The sequence below is a fragment of the Ascaphus truei genome, chromosome 10 (genome assembly GCF_040206685.1).
Source record: "Ascaphus truei isolate aAscTru1 chromosome 10, aAscTru1.hap1, whole genome shotgun sequence".
Lineage (NCBI taxonomy): Eukaryota > Metazoa > Chordata > Amphibia > Anura > Ascaphidae > Ascaphus > Ascaphus truei.
The window spans coordinates 54,038,645-54,056,014 of NC_134492.1; the positions used below are offsets into that span (position 1 = coordinate 54,038,645).

The 17,370-nt window shown below is 43.8% G+C and overlaps 1 protein-coding gene across 21 annotated transcripts in view; it reads left to right on the forward strand.

The window, feature by feature from the left end:
- LOC142503955 (complement factor H-like) overlaps nucleotides 1-17,370 on the forward strand; it is a 721,803-nt gene that overhangs the window by 137,657 nt on the left and 566,776 nt on the right. For 18 of the 21 annotated variants that reach the window (XM_075616940.1, XM_075616959.1, XM_075616947.1 and 15 more), the window contains one exon: nucleotides 834-986. The exons of the other annotated variants lie outside the window; for them this stretch is intronic. In XM_075616940.1, the coding sequence (XP_075473055.1) occupies nucleotides 834-986 (153 nt within the window). The remainder of the gene's footprint in view (nucleotides 1-833; nucleotides 987-17,370) is intronic. 21 annotated transcript variants of the gene reach the window in all.

Sequence of the window (17,370 nt, forward strand, 5' to 3'; positions counted from 1 at the left end):
CACACACACACACACACACACACACACACACACACACACTGACAGGTGGGATGTCAGTGTTGGGGTCGGGCTGAGCCAGAACACAGCCCGGCCTCAACTGCCAGCACTGACTTCACATCCGTTTCATTTCTGTCTCCACCATCCATTTTTGCCCCAGTTCGACTGAGGTGCCACTAAAGAAGTTTCACTTCAAAAATAAAGTTAAAAAGTTATACTTTAATCATGGCATATACATGAGGAACATCAGATAAACACTCTGACGCGTTTCAGGCAAACGCCCTTTATCAAATAGTACTCTTTGATAAAGGGCGTTTTGCCATTGTTATCCCCAATTCTTTTACAGCTGTGCTCCGTTCTAATCCTTGGATTGTTTTTCTCTCTTGTAAACAGAAGGGTTTCTGACTTATAGGATTCCTAATAGTCCTAAAGGGCCCAGCTTCCCTTTACATTTCTATTCTGTGGGAATCCCTTATGTGAGACACCCTATCACAGCACAGGAGGCCGATCTCACAAACCAGAGCAACTTGTAGCATTGCTGCACGATGTGAGACATGAAGGTGTTTAAGAGCAAAGTAAAACTTTATTGTTTAAGAATGAATTCAGTTCTGAGCAAGTTTTGCTTGTTCATATTTATAACTAGAACATTCTAGGCTATGGCGTGAAAACTCAAAACTATCGATCTTGAAGAGAAAGAGAGAGATTATGTATCAGAAACAAAGTGATACAAACCTACGCTAACAAATACTTACCTTGTCTCTTGAGCTAAACTTCCCCGGATTGAAAGGTTTTTATCATTTTTCATCAAATCGTATTGTTTTGTTTATTTCTCCTAGAAATCACATGTTCCATAGAAAGTACTGAAAAGAAGGTATATAAAGACGGTGACACTGTTCGGATTAATTGCCAAGCTGGCTACACATTAAGAGGCTCAAAAGTCAGTCAGTGTTATTACTATGGCTGGGACCCACCACTGCCTACGTGTGAAGGTAAAATTAAAGAGATTGAATGTAACATTGCAGTAACATTACTTTACGTTACACATGTGATCCGCAGTCTTACGGATCCTATCTGTTCCCACTAAAATATGTTCCCAGCACTCAGTAATGACTAGTAGATAACGGAATAAGCAAAAAATTGTTTAATATGTAAATTAGAACAACACAAAGTCAAAGACCATGAGGGGTATATGTAATAGTGAAAAATGATAATCCAATGTGTGGAGTGAATGACAAAGGGAGGAAAGGGAGAAACAGGGCAAGGGGAAGGAATTTCATTGCAATCAAAGAAACAGAATCCATGAAATTAAAGAAAGCATCCACGATAAGCGCGGTGCCTGGAGCGATTGGCCGCGTTCATGCCACGTGGAGTACAGCAGATCCAACGACAACGGCTCCATGATTTTTTAGAATAACGGCCGTTGCAGCTGTAGTTTGTATATTCACTGAAATTACATATATAAATACATTCTAGCATTGCAATGAGTCTAATGCAAAAAGTATGACCTCTAAAAAACCATATCTGATAGGTTCCCAATTGATCCAGGGAAAAATGACTCGATCATTAATTTTATCTTTTTTATGATTTGATGTTTTTAACATATATCAATATATATTTTCTATATATTTCATCTTATATAACCTATATTCCTTCAAGGGAGAAGGGGGAAAAGAGGAGAGGGGGGATGAAAGGGGGGGGGGAGGAAGGAAAAGGGGACAAGAAGAAGAAGCATAATATTCAAAAAGGTAATATACAGTATGATCTTGATTTTAACAAGTATGAAATATAATATAAAATCCCTGTTGGAACCATCAAATATGTGCACACACAGATATACAGTATATTGAAAACGTACTGTATATTACCTTTATGAATATCATCCTTCTTGTCCGCTTTTCCATCCCCACCCCCCACCCTCCTCTCCTCTTTTCCCCTTTCTCCCTTCGAGTTTGATTTAGGCAAATCAAAGGGGCCTATGCTATAAGCGCCAATAAGCCACTTATCAGGGCCTTTTCGCCAAAAAGGCCTACTGCTATTCAGTAAGTCCCGATAAGTCGCCGATAAAAGTGCTTTTCGGCATATTTTGTTGGCAAAAAAAAAAAAATCTCCAAACGAAGCCACTTATCGACAAGTTTTCACATTCGTGCAATTCTAGTAGCCTCGATTAGATTATAGGGGCCTATCACGGCTCTAGAATTGAGATTTCCACTAAAAATCCTTCCACCAGGAAAAGATGGCGTGAGGGTGGTGAGAACCTGCCAAGAAGCGGCAAGAGTGGACTTAGAAAAAAAATGCATTTTTCCTGCCTCAGTTTGATGCCAGGAATCTCCAGAGGTGATGCACATTAACATCAGCACCAGAGACCCCCGGCATAAATCAGATGCATTTTTATTGCATACACAGGCAACTTCATTACCTTAGCGGCTATCCCACAAGGCAATTAAGGGGTTAAGGTACAACAGCAGGTTTATTGGGTGCAGAGAGGGTGAGTGAAGGGGGCACTTGGTGCTTCACTCATCCCCCCTGCCCCAATAAACATTACAATATGTACTAACCACCAATACACAATCCACCCACCCCCTGTACCCCCACATAGAAGCATTTTTTTATGCATGGGATTGATACCAGAGATTCCGCGGGTGTCCGTGGGCCTCTAGGTGGTCCCCGCAGGTTTCTGGGGGTGTCCGGGTGTTCTCCTCGGGTTTCCGTGAGCCTACAGGTGGTCCCTTTGGGTGTCTGGGTGGCCCACGGTTGTCCCCATGGGTATCTGGGTGTCCCTGGGTGGTTCCCACAGTGTCCGTGGGCCTCCAGGTGGTCCCCATGGGTGTCCGTGTGCCAAATGGAGGTCCCCAAGGGTGTCTGGGGGTCCTTGGGTGGTTCCCACGGGTGTCTGTGTGCCTCCAGATGTGCCCGGCGGGTGTCCAAGGGCCCTACTGGTGTCTTGAGGTCCCCGCTGACCTGCGATACCAATCCTGTTCTGAAAAAATTAAAAAGTGGAATACATAGATATACACCCCCCAATTTATACAGTACAGTAATGGGCAAAATTACTATTATCCACATATTAAAATAGTGCATTTGCCCATTTAAGATAAAACATCAACCAGCAGCATAAAGTAAATAAAACTTGCACTCACCCCTGCCAGCATGAAGGTCATCCTCATTTCCATCCTTGTCTCTGTTGCCAGACACAATACAATAAAAAATACAATCTAATGGCCCCTAACCCCTTAACAACCTTACCACTATGGTAATTAAGGGGTTATCAAATCCTCCCCCGCAACCCACCAGGGAGACCTAACCACCCACCCAGGCCCTCTATACCCACCCTGTGCCAATAGATTGGTACAGTGGTATATCATGCCCGTATAATATGGGCATAAGCCACTACAGCAGTCAATAGGCAACCTAATCATAAACATGAAGGCCAAAAATACACAATAATAAAATATATACACAAGCACCTAAACACCCCAACAATAAAAGACCTAAAAAGCCTAATAATAAGCCACATCAATAACATTTATCTATCTCCAAAACAGCACAATAATTAAAAAAATCTCTTATTCCAAAACATAAGAATACAATTCAATAAACACCTAGCCAAGCAAACTATTCAAGAAATAAAACCACTAGCCAAACAAGCAATAAATTAATTAATTGTAGTAATTTTGCCCATTACTGTACGCATTGGGGCATGGGGGGGGTTATTTATATCCATGTATTCCACTTTTTATTTTTTTCGGAACAGAAATGGTACCGCAGGTCTGCGGGGACTCCCGGGTACCAGTGTGACCCACCTGAGGGCCCCCAGAGAACCCCCAGACCACCCAGGAACCCCCATGGGGACCCGCGGGGACCACCTGGAGGCCCGCAGACACTCACGGGAACAACCCGAGAACCGTTGTCGGCCTCTGGTATCAATCCTGTGCATAAAGTGTTTTTATGTGGTGGTATAGGAGGTGGTTGGGTTGTGTATTGGTGGATAGTAGGTATTGTAATGTTTATTGGGGGTAGAGGGATTGGATGAAGGGGGTACTTGGCCCAGGATGGGTTATTAGGCCTAATGGCAGAGTCGCATGGGGGTTAACCCCTTCATTACCATAACGGTTTCTACCGCTATGGTAATGAAGGTGGTAATTCATCCTGCAATCTTCTCGGTAGGCCTAATAACGCACCCTGGCAAAGTACCCCCTTCACTCACCTCCTCTTCCCCCAATAAAGCTGCTATTGTGTCTAAACCCCTTCATTGCCTTAGTGGATAGCCGCTAAGGTAATGAATCTGCTTTAATTTATTTTTTATAAATAGTTTGCGGGAACAGGGGGTCTCCTGAGCTGAACCGCTTTGACTTAAGCCTCAGGGACCCCCAGCTTCCTGAGTTACAGGCCCTGATATGGGGCATCGGGTGCCGGTACTGCCGCCATTTTTAAATCGCCCACGTCTTGTGACCGGGGGATTTAAATACCTGTGCCTTTAACTCGTGAAGCAAGGGGTCCCTGGGGCTGAAATCAATGTAGTTCAGCTCAGGATATCTTGTATGCATAACTTGTGTAATCATAAAGCATATTATAGTTCCTGCTGGTGCAAAGAGGATAACGCTGACAGACATAAACACATAAGGAGACAAAGAGTCCTCCTGAAAGATCCTCATTAGCTGCACAACAAAGCTAGGAATAGTTAGCAGGGTTTAAATACCCACTGTATGAGTAATTTAATTAGCTGTGAAGGTACAGGTAAGCAATCGCTCCCAGCACTCTGGGAGGGCAATTGCCACTAAAAGCCAAATGGCAAAAATAATAAATATTTTATTAATAAACCAAAGTGACACATAATATATAACACATACTCTAAATTATCATAAAAACAATTAAAACATATATGTAACGGGTGACAGCCAGTCCAGGGATAACCGTGGATAAATCCAAATTATTCTCAAAATAGATCCCTGAACCAGGTGAATGGATCGTAGTGAGTGAGACAAAATCAGTGAGTTGATGTCAGAATGCAAATACCTATCACGTCTCTTTAACTCAGGGTGGAGTGTAATGCAGTGTAAGCAGTACTATGCCGTACGGCAAACCATCAGGTCAAAATATTCAGCGGTATGCTCAGAGGTAGATAGCAGGGCAGATACAAACAGCATATAGTGAGCTGCGCCCCATATAGCTAATACAATAAGCAACCAGTGACTACAACCGCGTTCAGAACGATCTCACCCGTTACTTCCTCCTCCACGACGTCAAGGATCTTGGCTTGTGGCAAACAGAAGCACAGACTCTGTTTTCCAATAGAGAACCAATATCTCTGGATATACCTCACAAAAATATAAATAGATTTTTTAGTGATCTTGAACGACTTTACTGTACAAGAGCCAAGATCTGGTGGGAGTCAGCCAGTCTTGCGAATTACTTGAGACTAGACCTAGTTCCAAGGGGCTTACGGGTTAACCTTGCACCCTCACATCAAATTAGTGATGAGTCCTTTTTAACTCAGTGGGAGAAAATATTACTAAAATGTTCAGCTGAATTGATGCAACTCCTAGTGAAGTTTGAGACTAAAAGATTTGATACCATCCAATCTGAAGTTAAGAAACGATTACCTGAAATTGAGACCTGGAGAGAAGTCTCTAATTTTGACAAATATGAGTCAAAACTAAAGTCACAGGTAGATAGATTTATAGCAGAGCTGAAAGAGAGAAAACAACGCAAGTACATACGTGCACAGTTAAAGATAATATATATTATAGGCGTATGTAACATTTAGAGACCAGTTTAAAATGTGAGACAGCTTTAATTTGAAATAACTTAGACAGGTCGCGTCTCAGAGTCTTGGTAGACCCAGTTTTGGGGTGCACGGTAAGAGGAGGAGGAGCGGACGGATACTTTGCTGAACTTTGAGACCATGATCAATCTTTTGGAGTCAGATCTCAGATGACATGTGCTGCATGTGGTAGGGGTGAGGAGCATGTTCAGATAGACGGGTAGTTTATTTAAAATTTATCAATGGTAACCACTGCCCTCAAGATTAAAACAGATCTTCCCAGAAACTTTAGACCAATGTTGGAGGGGTGTGGGCAGGTGGGAAACATGGTCCACATTTGGTGGGAATGCCCAGCAATACAGAGGTACTGGGGAATGATACAGGAAATCATCAAAGTCACTATTAAACTGACCATCCCACTTGACCCCCTGGTGTTTGTTTGAGCCAAGCCGACCGAGAAAACCAACTCCCCGACCAAACGCCTAATCTCACATATCCTGCCGGCAGCCATATACGCAATAGCGGCAGCCTGGAAGTGCCAAACACCCCCTTCCATACAAATACCGAAAAGTTTCATAAGACCTGGGATCCATGGCTAGAAGCTCAAAATTAAGAGAGTGTCAGGGTAAAAATGAGAGGAACTAGCTACACATAAAGGGAAAGAGATGGAACTCCCCCCTCTCCCTCCTCATCCTCCCCACCCCCTAATGTTTTTTCTTTGTTATATCTTATCGAGTTGCTTAAAAGTATTAAAACAATGTCAAATAGTAATTTTGGACTGAGGAAGCCCAAAAGGACTGCTCCAGATAAGTGCTATGAATATTGCCATGTAGTAACTTTGTTGGAAAAGAAAAAAAAACTCAATAAAAAAATATTTGTACGGAAAAAAAAAAGATGCCAAGAAGTAATACGTTGAGAGTTACCTCTCGTTTTCATCTATGTCCTGGGAATAGTTATGATGACATGGTTACAAATACATGATACAGCTCAACCCCGTTCGACACGTTCGATTCCTGCATGTGTATTATATAAAATAATAATTTATAAATTATACCATACCATGCAGGAATTTAACCCCTGATCCTTCCTATGTAAGTGCAATTCTTTAACTGCTACACCACAGAGGGTGTTCAGACTTAAAAAAAAAAACAACATTTAACATATTAAATAACCTTAACACTGCAGTAAATCACCCAATTAGAATACACCATACAAATATCCATAGGGTTGTTAAAAGAGGATAATTATCTATCCACATTGTGGTGTAGTGCTTAGAGCAGGGGACTTGTACATGACACGATCGAGGGTTCAATTCCCTGGCATTACTGTACAGAAGCAAAAGTTTGTTGTGGCTCTATTCACGGTCATTGTTCAGAGAAGGGTCATATGACCCATGTCTGCGTCAAAAGTTAAATTGAACTGTCTCACCAAGCTTGGGAGAGCGGCCATTTTTTTTCTGCGATCCCGGATATAATGCGGTCTCATTATGTGGACCCCGAGCACCGTGTTATAAAAGGGTTCAGCTGTACATGGTTACAAATACATAGTTACATAAGTGAACAGGGCATACATTATATACAAGACATAGCATGCACAGGTAAAGATAATATATATTATAGGCGTATGTAACATTTAGAGACCAGTTTAAAATGTGAGACAGCTTTAGTTTGAAATAACAGACTGGTCGCGTCTCTGAGAGTCTCGGTAGATTGTTCCAGTTTTGGTGTGCACGGTAAGAGAAGGAGGAGCGGCCGGATACTTTGCTCAACCTTGAGACCATGATCAGTCTTTTGGAGTCAGATCTCAGATGACATGTGCTGCATGTGGTAGGGGTGAGGAGCTTGTTCAGATAGACGGGTAGTTTGCCCAGAAAGTATTTGAAGGTAAGACAGGAAAGATGAACTTTGCGCCTAGCCTAAAGTGATGACCAATCTAGTCCTTTGAGCATTTCGCAGTGATGTGTGTTGCAGTTGCATTTTAGAACAAATCGCCATATTGAATTGCAGAGGGTATCAAGTTTGCTAAGGTGGGTTTGGAGTGCCGAGCTTTACACTATATCCCCAAAGTCGATAATTGGCATCAGCATTTGCTGTACAATACGCGTTCTGACCAGCAGACTTAAGGAGGATTTGTTCCTATAAAGTACACCTAGTTTGGCATAGGTTTCCGATGTCAGGGTATCAATGTGCACCCAAATGTTAAATAGAAGTCAAACCATATGCCTAAGTATTTCAAACTAGTAACAGGAGCTAGGGTGGCATTAGCGTTGGTTCTGATCTGGAGCTCAGTCATTGGAAGCTTTAAAAATTTAGCCTTGGTCCCAAATACCATTGTTACAGTCTTGACAGTGTTTAAAAACAGTTTGTTTTGGAAAATCCAATTTTCAAGTTCAAAAAGTTAGATTGAAGTATGTGGTCAAGGTCGGAGAGGCTATGGCTGTGTGCATATAAGATTGTATCATCTGCATACATGTGTATTGAAGCTCCCTTACAAGCTGTAGGAAGATCTTTGATGAACACTGAGAAGAGTAGGGGCCCCAGAACAGAGCTCTGCAAGACCCCACAGGTGATATCCAAAGGGTTGGAGTTAGAGCCTGAGATAGACACATGTTGGGATCTACCTGATACGGTAGGTAGGAATTAAACCAATTTAAAGCATGCTTCTCTATTCCAGAGCACTGAAGTTTGTTAAGCAAGATAACATGATCAACAGCTTTTGCAAAATCTTGGAATATTGCACCAGTGAGTTGTCCCAGTTCCATTCCACACTGGATCTCATTACAAACGTTTAGCAGTGTAGTTATCATGGAGTGTTTGGGGCAAAAGCCAGATTGGACTTGGCTATGGAAATTTGTCTTGGTATAGTAATCGCTTAATTGGGAGTGAACACATTTTTCCATGACTTTGGATTGTATTGAGAGAAGAGAGATTGGCCTGTAGTTTGAGACAGTGTTTTTGTCTCCACTTTAAAGATTGAGACAACTCTTGCTGTTTTCCAGATCTTAGGGATATGGCCTGCAGACAGAATAAAGTTGACTAGGGAAGCTGTATGTATGGCGCCTGGATGACAAATCAACTCTGATTAAGCTAATCAGCATACAAACCCATAAACAATTTGTTCATCATCGGTCTGCTTAGCTGGGTGTAACTTCTGATGGTTCTCATCGCTCATCACTTCATATCAAAGGTACATGTGGACGATAAACGAAAAGGACAAAAATGCACCAATAGTGCATTGTCTTCTGGCAACATTGTGAAAATGATCAGGTGGTATAAGAAAGTGAAGGCTGAAAACTGCAGTGCTTGATGAAAAACAGCTCCTTGTGGATGCAATTTAATGATCATAAAAAACAATAAAACTTGCTGCAGTGAAAGTGAGCTGTGCTGGTCACATCAGCTCAAATAGATCCATAAGTATCAACTCTCCGGCTGGTTAAAATTAGATTCCGACTCACACTTAGTCACTTGGACGTGCGCCTTGTAAGTATGAGTCTTTGAACAGGAATCACCCCTGCTATCCCTCTGTGCAGAGCGGCATGCAGCTAGCATCTCCGATCAGCTGTTGCTGCTGGAGATCAGGTTTCTCCCTGATCGGCAGCTGCTTGTGACATCACAGCTCTCTGGAATCAGCTGTGACAATGCTAAGTGGTCCGCAAGAGTCAAAAAACATTAACCCTACGCGTTTCAAGAACTCTCCGTCTCTTCTTCAGGGCTGCTCAAATTTAAAGACACTTGAAATTTAGAAAGAATACAAATGTTTTTCTAGAATTGGAGAATTTAAAAGAAATACACTAATCACATTTCCACACACTTGTCCATCTCTACTCAGAATAAACAATTCATATTTATCAGCTTTAAATTACACAGATCTTTTAACTATCATCTGGAAATGTTCAGAAATATCATTTATGGCAAGAGTTGCCAACTCCAGTCCTCAAGGGTCACCAACAGGTCAGCTTTTAAAGATATCCCTGCTTCAGCACAGGTGGCTCAGTCAAAATGACTGGCCACTCCTTCTTTAGGGCACGTTCATGTCAAAACAACCTAGTAATGCACTTTATCAAGGTGGTGTCCAGGACCAGGACGAGGCTCGCAGGTTAATATATTTTCCCTTATAATATCAGCGATTTATTCTGAGAGCTTTAACTTGTCATCTCTGAGTCGTTACATCTCACTTAAATACCTTGGTGACTTAAACTGCAGTCATTACAACCAGAAAAAGTTAGTTAGATACAAGCCTTATCATGTAAAGAAACCTACTGTATGTACAGTACTACAGGACAACAGTTAATTTTCATTTAAATTACCACATTTTCCAACAAGAAGAATGTTACATAATTTACATGTCTAAAGAAAACTGAAAAGTCTGAATCTGGACAGCATATTGTTAACAGTATCCGAGCATCTGTTTTTTGAATGTTGCTGTTGAGCTGTTCATCCTCATTTCTTCCCCCATATTATGTGTACAGCTGCACCAGCCTTTATTCTAAAGCGGCCGAAGCCGAGCCTCTTTGAGAACCGTGGCCAGACGTGCTCTGTTTTCTTTTTTTTCCAGAGCGGTTTTCGATATCTTAGCGTTTGGCTTTTTAGCGTTGTCTGCAATACTGCAATACCGTCTAGAAACTCAGGTGAGCGATCGCGAGCTGTTGTCTTAAAAGTCTAATAGCATTTCAACCTACAGTACAGCCGTACATTTCTGGAAGTCTGCGTGTGCGCGCGCAGTAATTTTTCTGTAAATTGGAAGATTTATATTTGAAGCAGAGATTAATTAACGTACCAAGTTCATACTGTATACAGTAGTATGAGGCTCCTTAGGGAAAAGAAGTACAGTTTAACAAAAATATAACGTCGCGTCTTCTTCCAAATATAAAATTATCACATTTCTATATGTATTATTTAGTAATCAATACTTTTACTTCTTTTCATACTGTTTTTATTTTATCGCACATGCGTGTATGTCTCATTGGAACATTGTTGAAACGCATAGGCGTGTTACAGTATCACATTTCGGCGCATTAAACATTGTGATGACTGTGACAGAGTGAAGTCAACTCCTATCAGTTATGCCTGGGAGACATATGTCTGAGTGCTTCATCCAGCACTCATAAGGGTTAACTCAGGTGGAAGTTAGGAAATCAGAACTCTTTAGCTGACACCTGAGAGCCAGCAAGGTAGATAAGGATCATGTGATTGGCAGTAGCTGCCAGAGAGAGAGAGAGAGAGAGAAGCACACTGCTGCGTGAGCCCTTAGCCAGAGGGATTTCACCAAAGACTACTTCAACTAAAGTAAGGATTATTCATTTGTTTACTGACTGCTTAAGGTACCCTTATGGTTTGGTTCTGGTTTAGCCAGCCAGCCTGCTAGATAGGTCTGCTGTGTTATTAGTCAGTTTTTCTCCCAAAGTGGAGCAGGATTTATTTTGTTAAAGGGACAGTGTACCCGCATGTTATGTTACTGTGGAGAAATAAAGCCACTGAACGTTTTTATTTATCCTGAAACTATACGTGTGGACTGTTCCCTGACCTCGGCTACAGGCCGTCCTGCCACAGGTAGTGTCAGAAGTGGGATGTCGGACGGCCCCTGTATCTGAAGGGCCACACAAAAAAAAAATTGCGAATTTTTCTCAGTTCCTTGAGCAACAGCTCCAGCTAGCAGAGAAGCAAGTAGAGCGACAAGCCCAGCAAGATGAGCGACAAGCCCAGCAAGCTGAGCGACAAGCCCAGCAATATGAGCAACAGGCCCGGCGAGAGGAAAAGCTTGAGCAACAGCTCCAGCTAGCAGAGAAGCAAGCAGAGCGACAAGCCCAGCAAGATGAGCGACAAGCCCAGCAAGCTGAGCGACAAGCCCAGCAAGATGAGCAACAGGCCCGGCGAGAGGAAAAGCTACTCCAACTGCTGGTTGAAGGCCCAACCCCAGGCAGACCAGGGATTCCAAATAAAAAAAACGGTGATGCTGCCTAAAATGAAGCCAAACGAAGACCCAGAGGCATTTCTCCTCACTTTTGAAAGGGTAGCACTGCCCACGGCTAGACAGTTGATCACTGGGTAACGACTCTGGCTCCACTCCTCATAGGGGAAGCTCAGGCAGCCTACCAGGCTCTTCCAGCAGACGAGGCCATGGACTATCAGAAACTAAAGGCTGCTATTCTGGATTGCCTAGGCCTCACGCCAGAGACCTACCGACAGCGGTTCCGGACAGTCAAATATTCCAACCGAGACAGACCCCGGGTCGTAGCCCACCGCTTAGTAGACTTATGTGCCAGGTGGATACAACCGGAAAAACATGACAAGGCAGAGATCCTTGAACAGTTTGTGCTCGAGCAGTTCATACAGATACTGCCCCCCTCCTCCCATTCCTGGGTAAAAAGACACGCTGCATTTTCCCTGGATTCAGCGGTCCGCTTGGTGGAAAACTTCCTGGGCGACGACACCCAACAGAATAGCTGGGAACGGCCGGTGCAAACACCAGTTGCTTCCGGTGATACTAGAGGCACGAGAGCAGACAATCGAGGGGTCTACAACCCGCAAGCTCGGGAGATCCAGTCAACCCGATCGGAAGACCCTTTCCCATCTCGGAGGGTTCCTGGTACAAACTCCCGCAGAGACGCCCATCCTGGGTCCCAGGCCACTGGATCACTCAAGGAAGGCCGCCACCCACAGTATTGCCCGAGAAACTGGACTCCTGTCACCCACCCGGTGGAGAGGATAACCCCACCAACCAGAAGGGAGGACCCCATCGAACAGCGGAGAGGTCCAAACACCGAGCCCCGTCGAGAGCTTCCGCGGACGACCGAGTTTGCGGACTCAGGAGATGAGGAAATGGACTGTTCATATGGCAGAACCACTGCCACAGCTTGTCTCCGAGGGGACCACAATCCGTGGTTAGTCCCAGCATCTCTGGAGGGGACAAAAGTAAACGCCATGCTGGACTCAGGCTCTAGAAAAACCCCGATCCTAGAGGGCCTAATTCCAAGCAATAGACTATCTTATGACTCTCCTTGGAATATCGAGTGTATCCATGGGGATACAAAGACATACCTGACGACGAACGTTACACTGCGTATCCAGGAACAAGAGGCTAGCCTACTAGTGGGAGTTGCTCCCTGGCTACCTGCTCCTATTCTACTTGGCCGAGACTGGCCCTACCTCGAAACATTGTTGGCCCCTACTCCTACGGAGCCTACTTCTCTGGTACCGGAGAAGCCCGGAGACTTGTTCCCTTTTTCCCCAGAGATTTTCCCCCGTAGACACCATGTCCTAAGACATGTAAACAGAGACGTGCGGAAAAAGAGGACTGGTTAAGAAAGGCTGGGACTTTTGGTAACATTAGTCAGCCCAAAGGACTGCAGGTCATGGCCGGGGATGACCAGGGTGGGGAACAGATAGATACGGGAGTGTTGCCAGACCTGGATCTTCCTGACTTCCGTCAGAGGCAGAGGGAGGACCCAGCTCTGGCTAGACAATATGAGAAGGTGGTACAGGTCAACAACAAGATAATAGATGAACAAGGTGTAAAAGTGTTTCCACATTTTGAACTGTTGAATGACATACTATATCGTGTGAATAAGGTTACACAAACAGGGGAGGTCATTCGACAGATGCTAGTCCCTAAAGGGTTGATTAAAACAGTGTTTACCCTAGCCCATACTCTCCCATGGGGTTGTCATTTGGGCAGAGATAAGACCACGGACCGCATCTCGTCCCGGTTTTACTGGCCAGGCATACATGGTGACATCATGAAACTATGTGAGACATGTCCTGAATGCCAGTTAACAAGCCAAAAAGGACAGAAGTCGGCTCCTTTGGTTCCTCTGCCCTTGGTAGCCGTCCCATTCGAGAGAATTGGTGTAGATCTGGTCGGACCTTTAGAACCATCTGCGAAGGGACATACATTTATACTCGTTGTTGTTTATTATGCCACCAGGTATCCTGAGGCCTTCCCTCTGAGATCAGCCACTGCTAAACAGGTAGCTCACAGGCTGTTAGAACTGTTTTCTAGGGTAGGACTTCCCCAAGTAATGTTAACTGACCAGGGAACAAATTTCATGGCAAAGTTAATGCAGGATGTCCTGAAGTTATTGGAGGTAAAATCCGTCCGGACCTCGGTCTACCATCCTCAGACTGATGGATTGGTAGAGAGGTTTAACCGTACTTTAAAAACTATGCTTAGGAAGTTTGTGGACACTGAAAAGCGAGCTTGGGATGAACTTCTCCCTTTCCTGTTGTTTGCGGTACGAGAAGTTCCCCAATCATCCACAGGCTTCTCCCCGTTTGAGCTCCTATATGGACGCCAACCTCGGGGTATTCTCGACCTACTGAAGGAATCCTGGGAGGAGGAGCCCTCCCCCTCCAAGAATACCCTTCAGTATGTCATAGACCTTAGAAACCGCCTAGACATGATAGGTCGGTTTGCGAAGGAAAACCTCAAATCTGCTCAAGAACGTCAAAAGAGGCAGTACAACCAAAATGCTCGCTTGAGGGTCTTCCAACCTGGGGACCAAGTGATGCTACTACTACCGACATCAGAGAGTAAACTCCTTGCGAAGTGGCAGGGTCCTTTCCAAGTTCTCCGCCGCACCGGGGAGGTGAACTATGAGATCTCTCGACTCCATAAGGCAAATGCCGCGGCCTACTTGGATGACATTGTCATCTATAGCAGACACTGGCAGTCTCATATAAAAAGGTTAAGGGCAGTCCTAACGTCCTTAAGAGAAGCAGGGCTCACTGCAAATCCAAAAAAATGTGCCCTGGGTAAATCCACTACAAAGTACTTGGGCTATGCCGTTGGGGGAGGAATAGTAAGGCCACTAGCTAGCAAGGTGGCCGCCATAAAGGAAGTCCCCACCCCACAGACAAAGACAAAGGTCCGCTCCCTTTTGGGGTTAGCAGGGTATTACTGGCGGTTTATCCCCAATTTTTCAGAAATATCTGCCCCCCTAACAGATCTGACAAAAAAGAGTGCCCGACCCAAGTTAAATGGTCTTGGGAGTGCCAAGACGCCTTTGACATGCTAAAAAAGTGCCAGTCAGAGGGCCCTGCTCTTCGGAGCCCAGATTTTAAAGAGCCCTTCATCATCCAGACGGATGCCTCAGAGGTAGGACTGCGAGCAGTGCTGTCTCAGCAATTTGATGGTGTTGAACACCCCATACTGTTCATCAGCCGGAAGCTGTTCCCAAGGGAAGTGAGGTATTCCGTTATTGAGAAGGAGTGCCTCGCTGTAAAATGGGCAATTCAGGCCTTGAGACATTATGTCGCCGGAGTACACTTCACCCTGGTCACTGACCATGCGCCCTTGAAGTGGTTAAACACCATAAAGGACACAAATCCAAGGTTGACCAGGTGGAATATTGCCCTCCAACCCTTCTCTTTTGATATTCAGCATAGACCTGGAAAGGACCATGGAAATGCTGATTTTTTGTCAAGGGAAGGAGTGGAGGGTCGGGCTTCAGCCGTGTGAGACACTAGCCACACACAAACAGGGGAGGTATGTGACAGAGTGAAGTCAACTCCTATCAGTTACGCCTGGGAGACATATGTCTGAGTGCTTCATCCAGCACTCATAAGGGTTAACTCAGGTGGAAGTTAGGAAATCAGAACTCTTTAGCTGACACCTGAGAGCCAGCAAGGTAGATAAGGATCATGTGACTGGCAGTAGCTGCCAGAGAGAGAGAGAGAGAGAGAGAGAGAGAGAGAAGCACACTGCTGCGTGAGCCCTTAGCCAGAGGGATTTCACCAAAGACTACTTCAACTAAAGTAAGGATTATTCATTTGTTTACTGACTGCTTAAAGTACCCTTATGGTTTAGCCAGCCAGCCCGCTAGATAGGTCTGCTGTGTTATTAGTCAGTTTTTCTCCCAAAGTGGAGCAGGATTTATTTTGTTAAAGGGACAGTGTACCCGCATGTTATGTTACTGTGGCGAAATAAAGCCACTGAACGTTTTTATTTATCCTGAAACTATACGTGTGGACTGTTCCCTGACCTCGGCTACAGGCCGTCCTGCCACAATGACCTTTTGAAAATATTTCTTTGAATTGATAATCCAGCAAATGGCGCTCTCACCCTCGCCCCCGCACACACACAAGGCTAAAGTACTGTACAGTATTTCAACTTCTTATCTACAGTACACCATTTGTAATGGATGGCTTTCTGTCTTGAATCTTCCCTATCGTGGCATCACTTTTCTGCGCATGCGTGTATGACTTCCCATTCAATTAGAAGTTCAAGTTTAAAAAAAAAAATATTTTGGTTATCGTCATGGGCTTGTATAACAATTGTTGATATTATGAGAATCAATCACTACTGTAGCTTTTTAATTGTACACTAGGCATGTACGTACTGTACTTTATGAGGTGGGTGGCATACTGTGATTTTTATTTGGGGGTTATGTGGGGATCAAAACATTATGATGACCTGTTGAAATAGTAATCCAGCATACAGTGCTTTCCCCCTCTGACACATTACTGAAGCACATGTACTGTACAGTACTGTAGTGTACACATTAAAATTCATTACAATTCATGAATATCTGCCACCTGGCGGACACGCAAAGAATTGCATCCAATTAAATCCGAATCATTATCATTAAACAGATCAACTGCGGTTGATGGCCTGCATGAATGAGGCATGAAAATGACATTGTATTTTATGTCTTTATTTATATAGCGCCAAAAGTGTACTCAGCACTTCACAAAGAATACAGTACAGGAAATTATAATTATACATTAAGTGCAGAAAAATCAGACAATAGGAAAGGAAATCCCTGCCGCGAAGAGCTTACAATCTAACATGTTTGATGGGAGACTTACAGTACAGAGACAGCAGGTGAGGGAATAAGTGCTGTAGATGGCAGTGCTTGGTCACAATGGGTGGTAGGAGTGACTGAGTGTGGGACAATAGCCATGAGTGCAGGCTATTGAGATGCTTGATTTGTGAGGTAAAATTTAAGGAAGGTCTGTGTTAACCTTTTCATTTAACACCATTTACATGGGAAGAGATGGCAGGGGGGCATGAGTGAGATCAGGTGTGTATGTCTGGCTTCAGGCTTAGGGGAGATCCCCAGCAGCAGGAAGGAGTAGATAGAGGGTGTGAATAGAGGATTTGTGTGGGTGTTTTTTAGTGAGGGGTAAAGAAGTTGTTGGCATGAACGCTGTGAAGCACATTCTATCTCCCCGAGAAGTGTTAAAATAAAAGTTGCCGCGACTGTAGCAAAGCAAAAGTGATATAGTGAACAAATAGTGAGTAAGCACTAGTTATAATATACAACATCCAATAGTGCAAATAATATCTGTATAAAAGTTCCAGTATCCTTGAAGTTCAAAGGCAGCCTTACCGGCCCACTTGTTTTCTCCAAAACCAGAAAGGACTTGGATATGCAAATTACCTATATGGCACCAATGATGACAATCATAAATGAGTCTATTAAGCCAACCAAACCCTTAGATGATTCCAGGGATAATGCACCAATTTCTAGTGTCCAAATCATTTCTGTCATGCTCTCACCCAATCATGAAGATATGTGAATGACAAAAAAAAAAGATGCAAAGCACCAGTGGTGCATTACCTTTGACACTAATGGAGATTACATCAGCTACGGGGTCCTTGGAGGGTCAAAA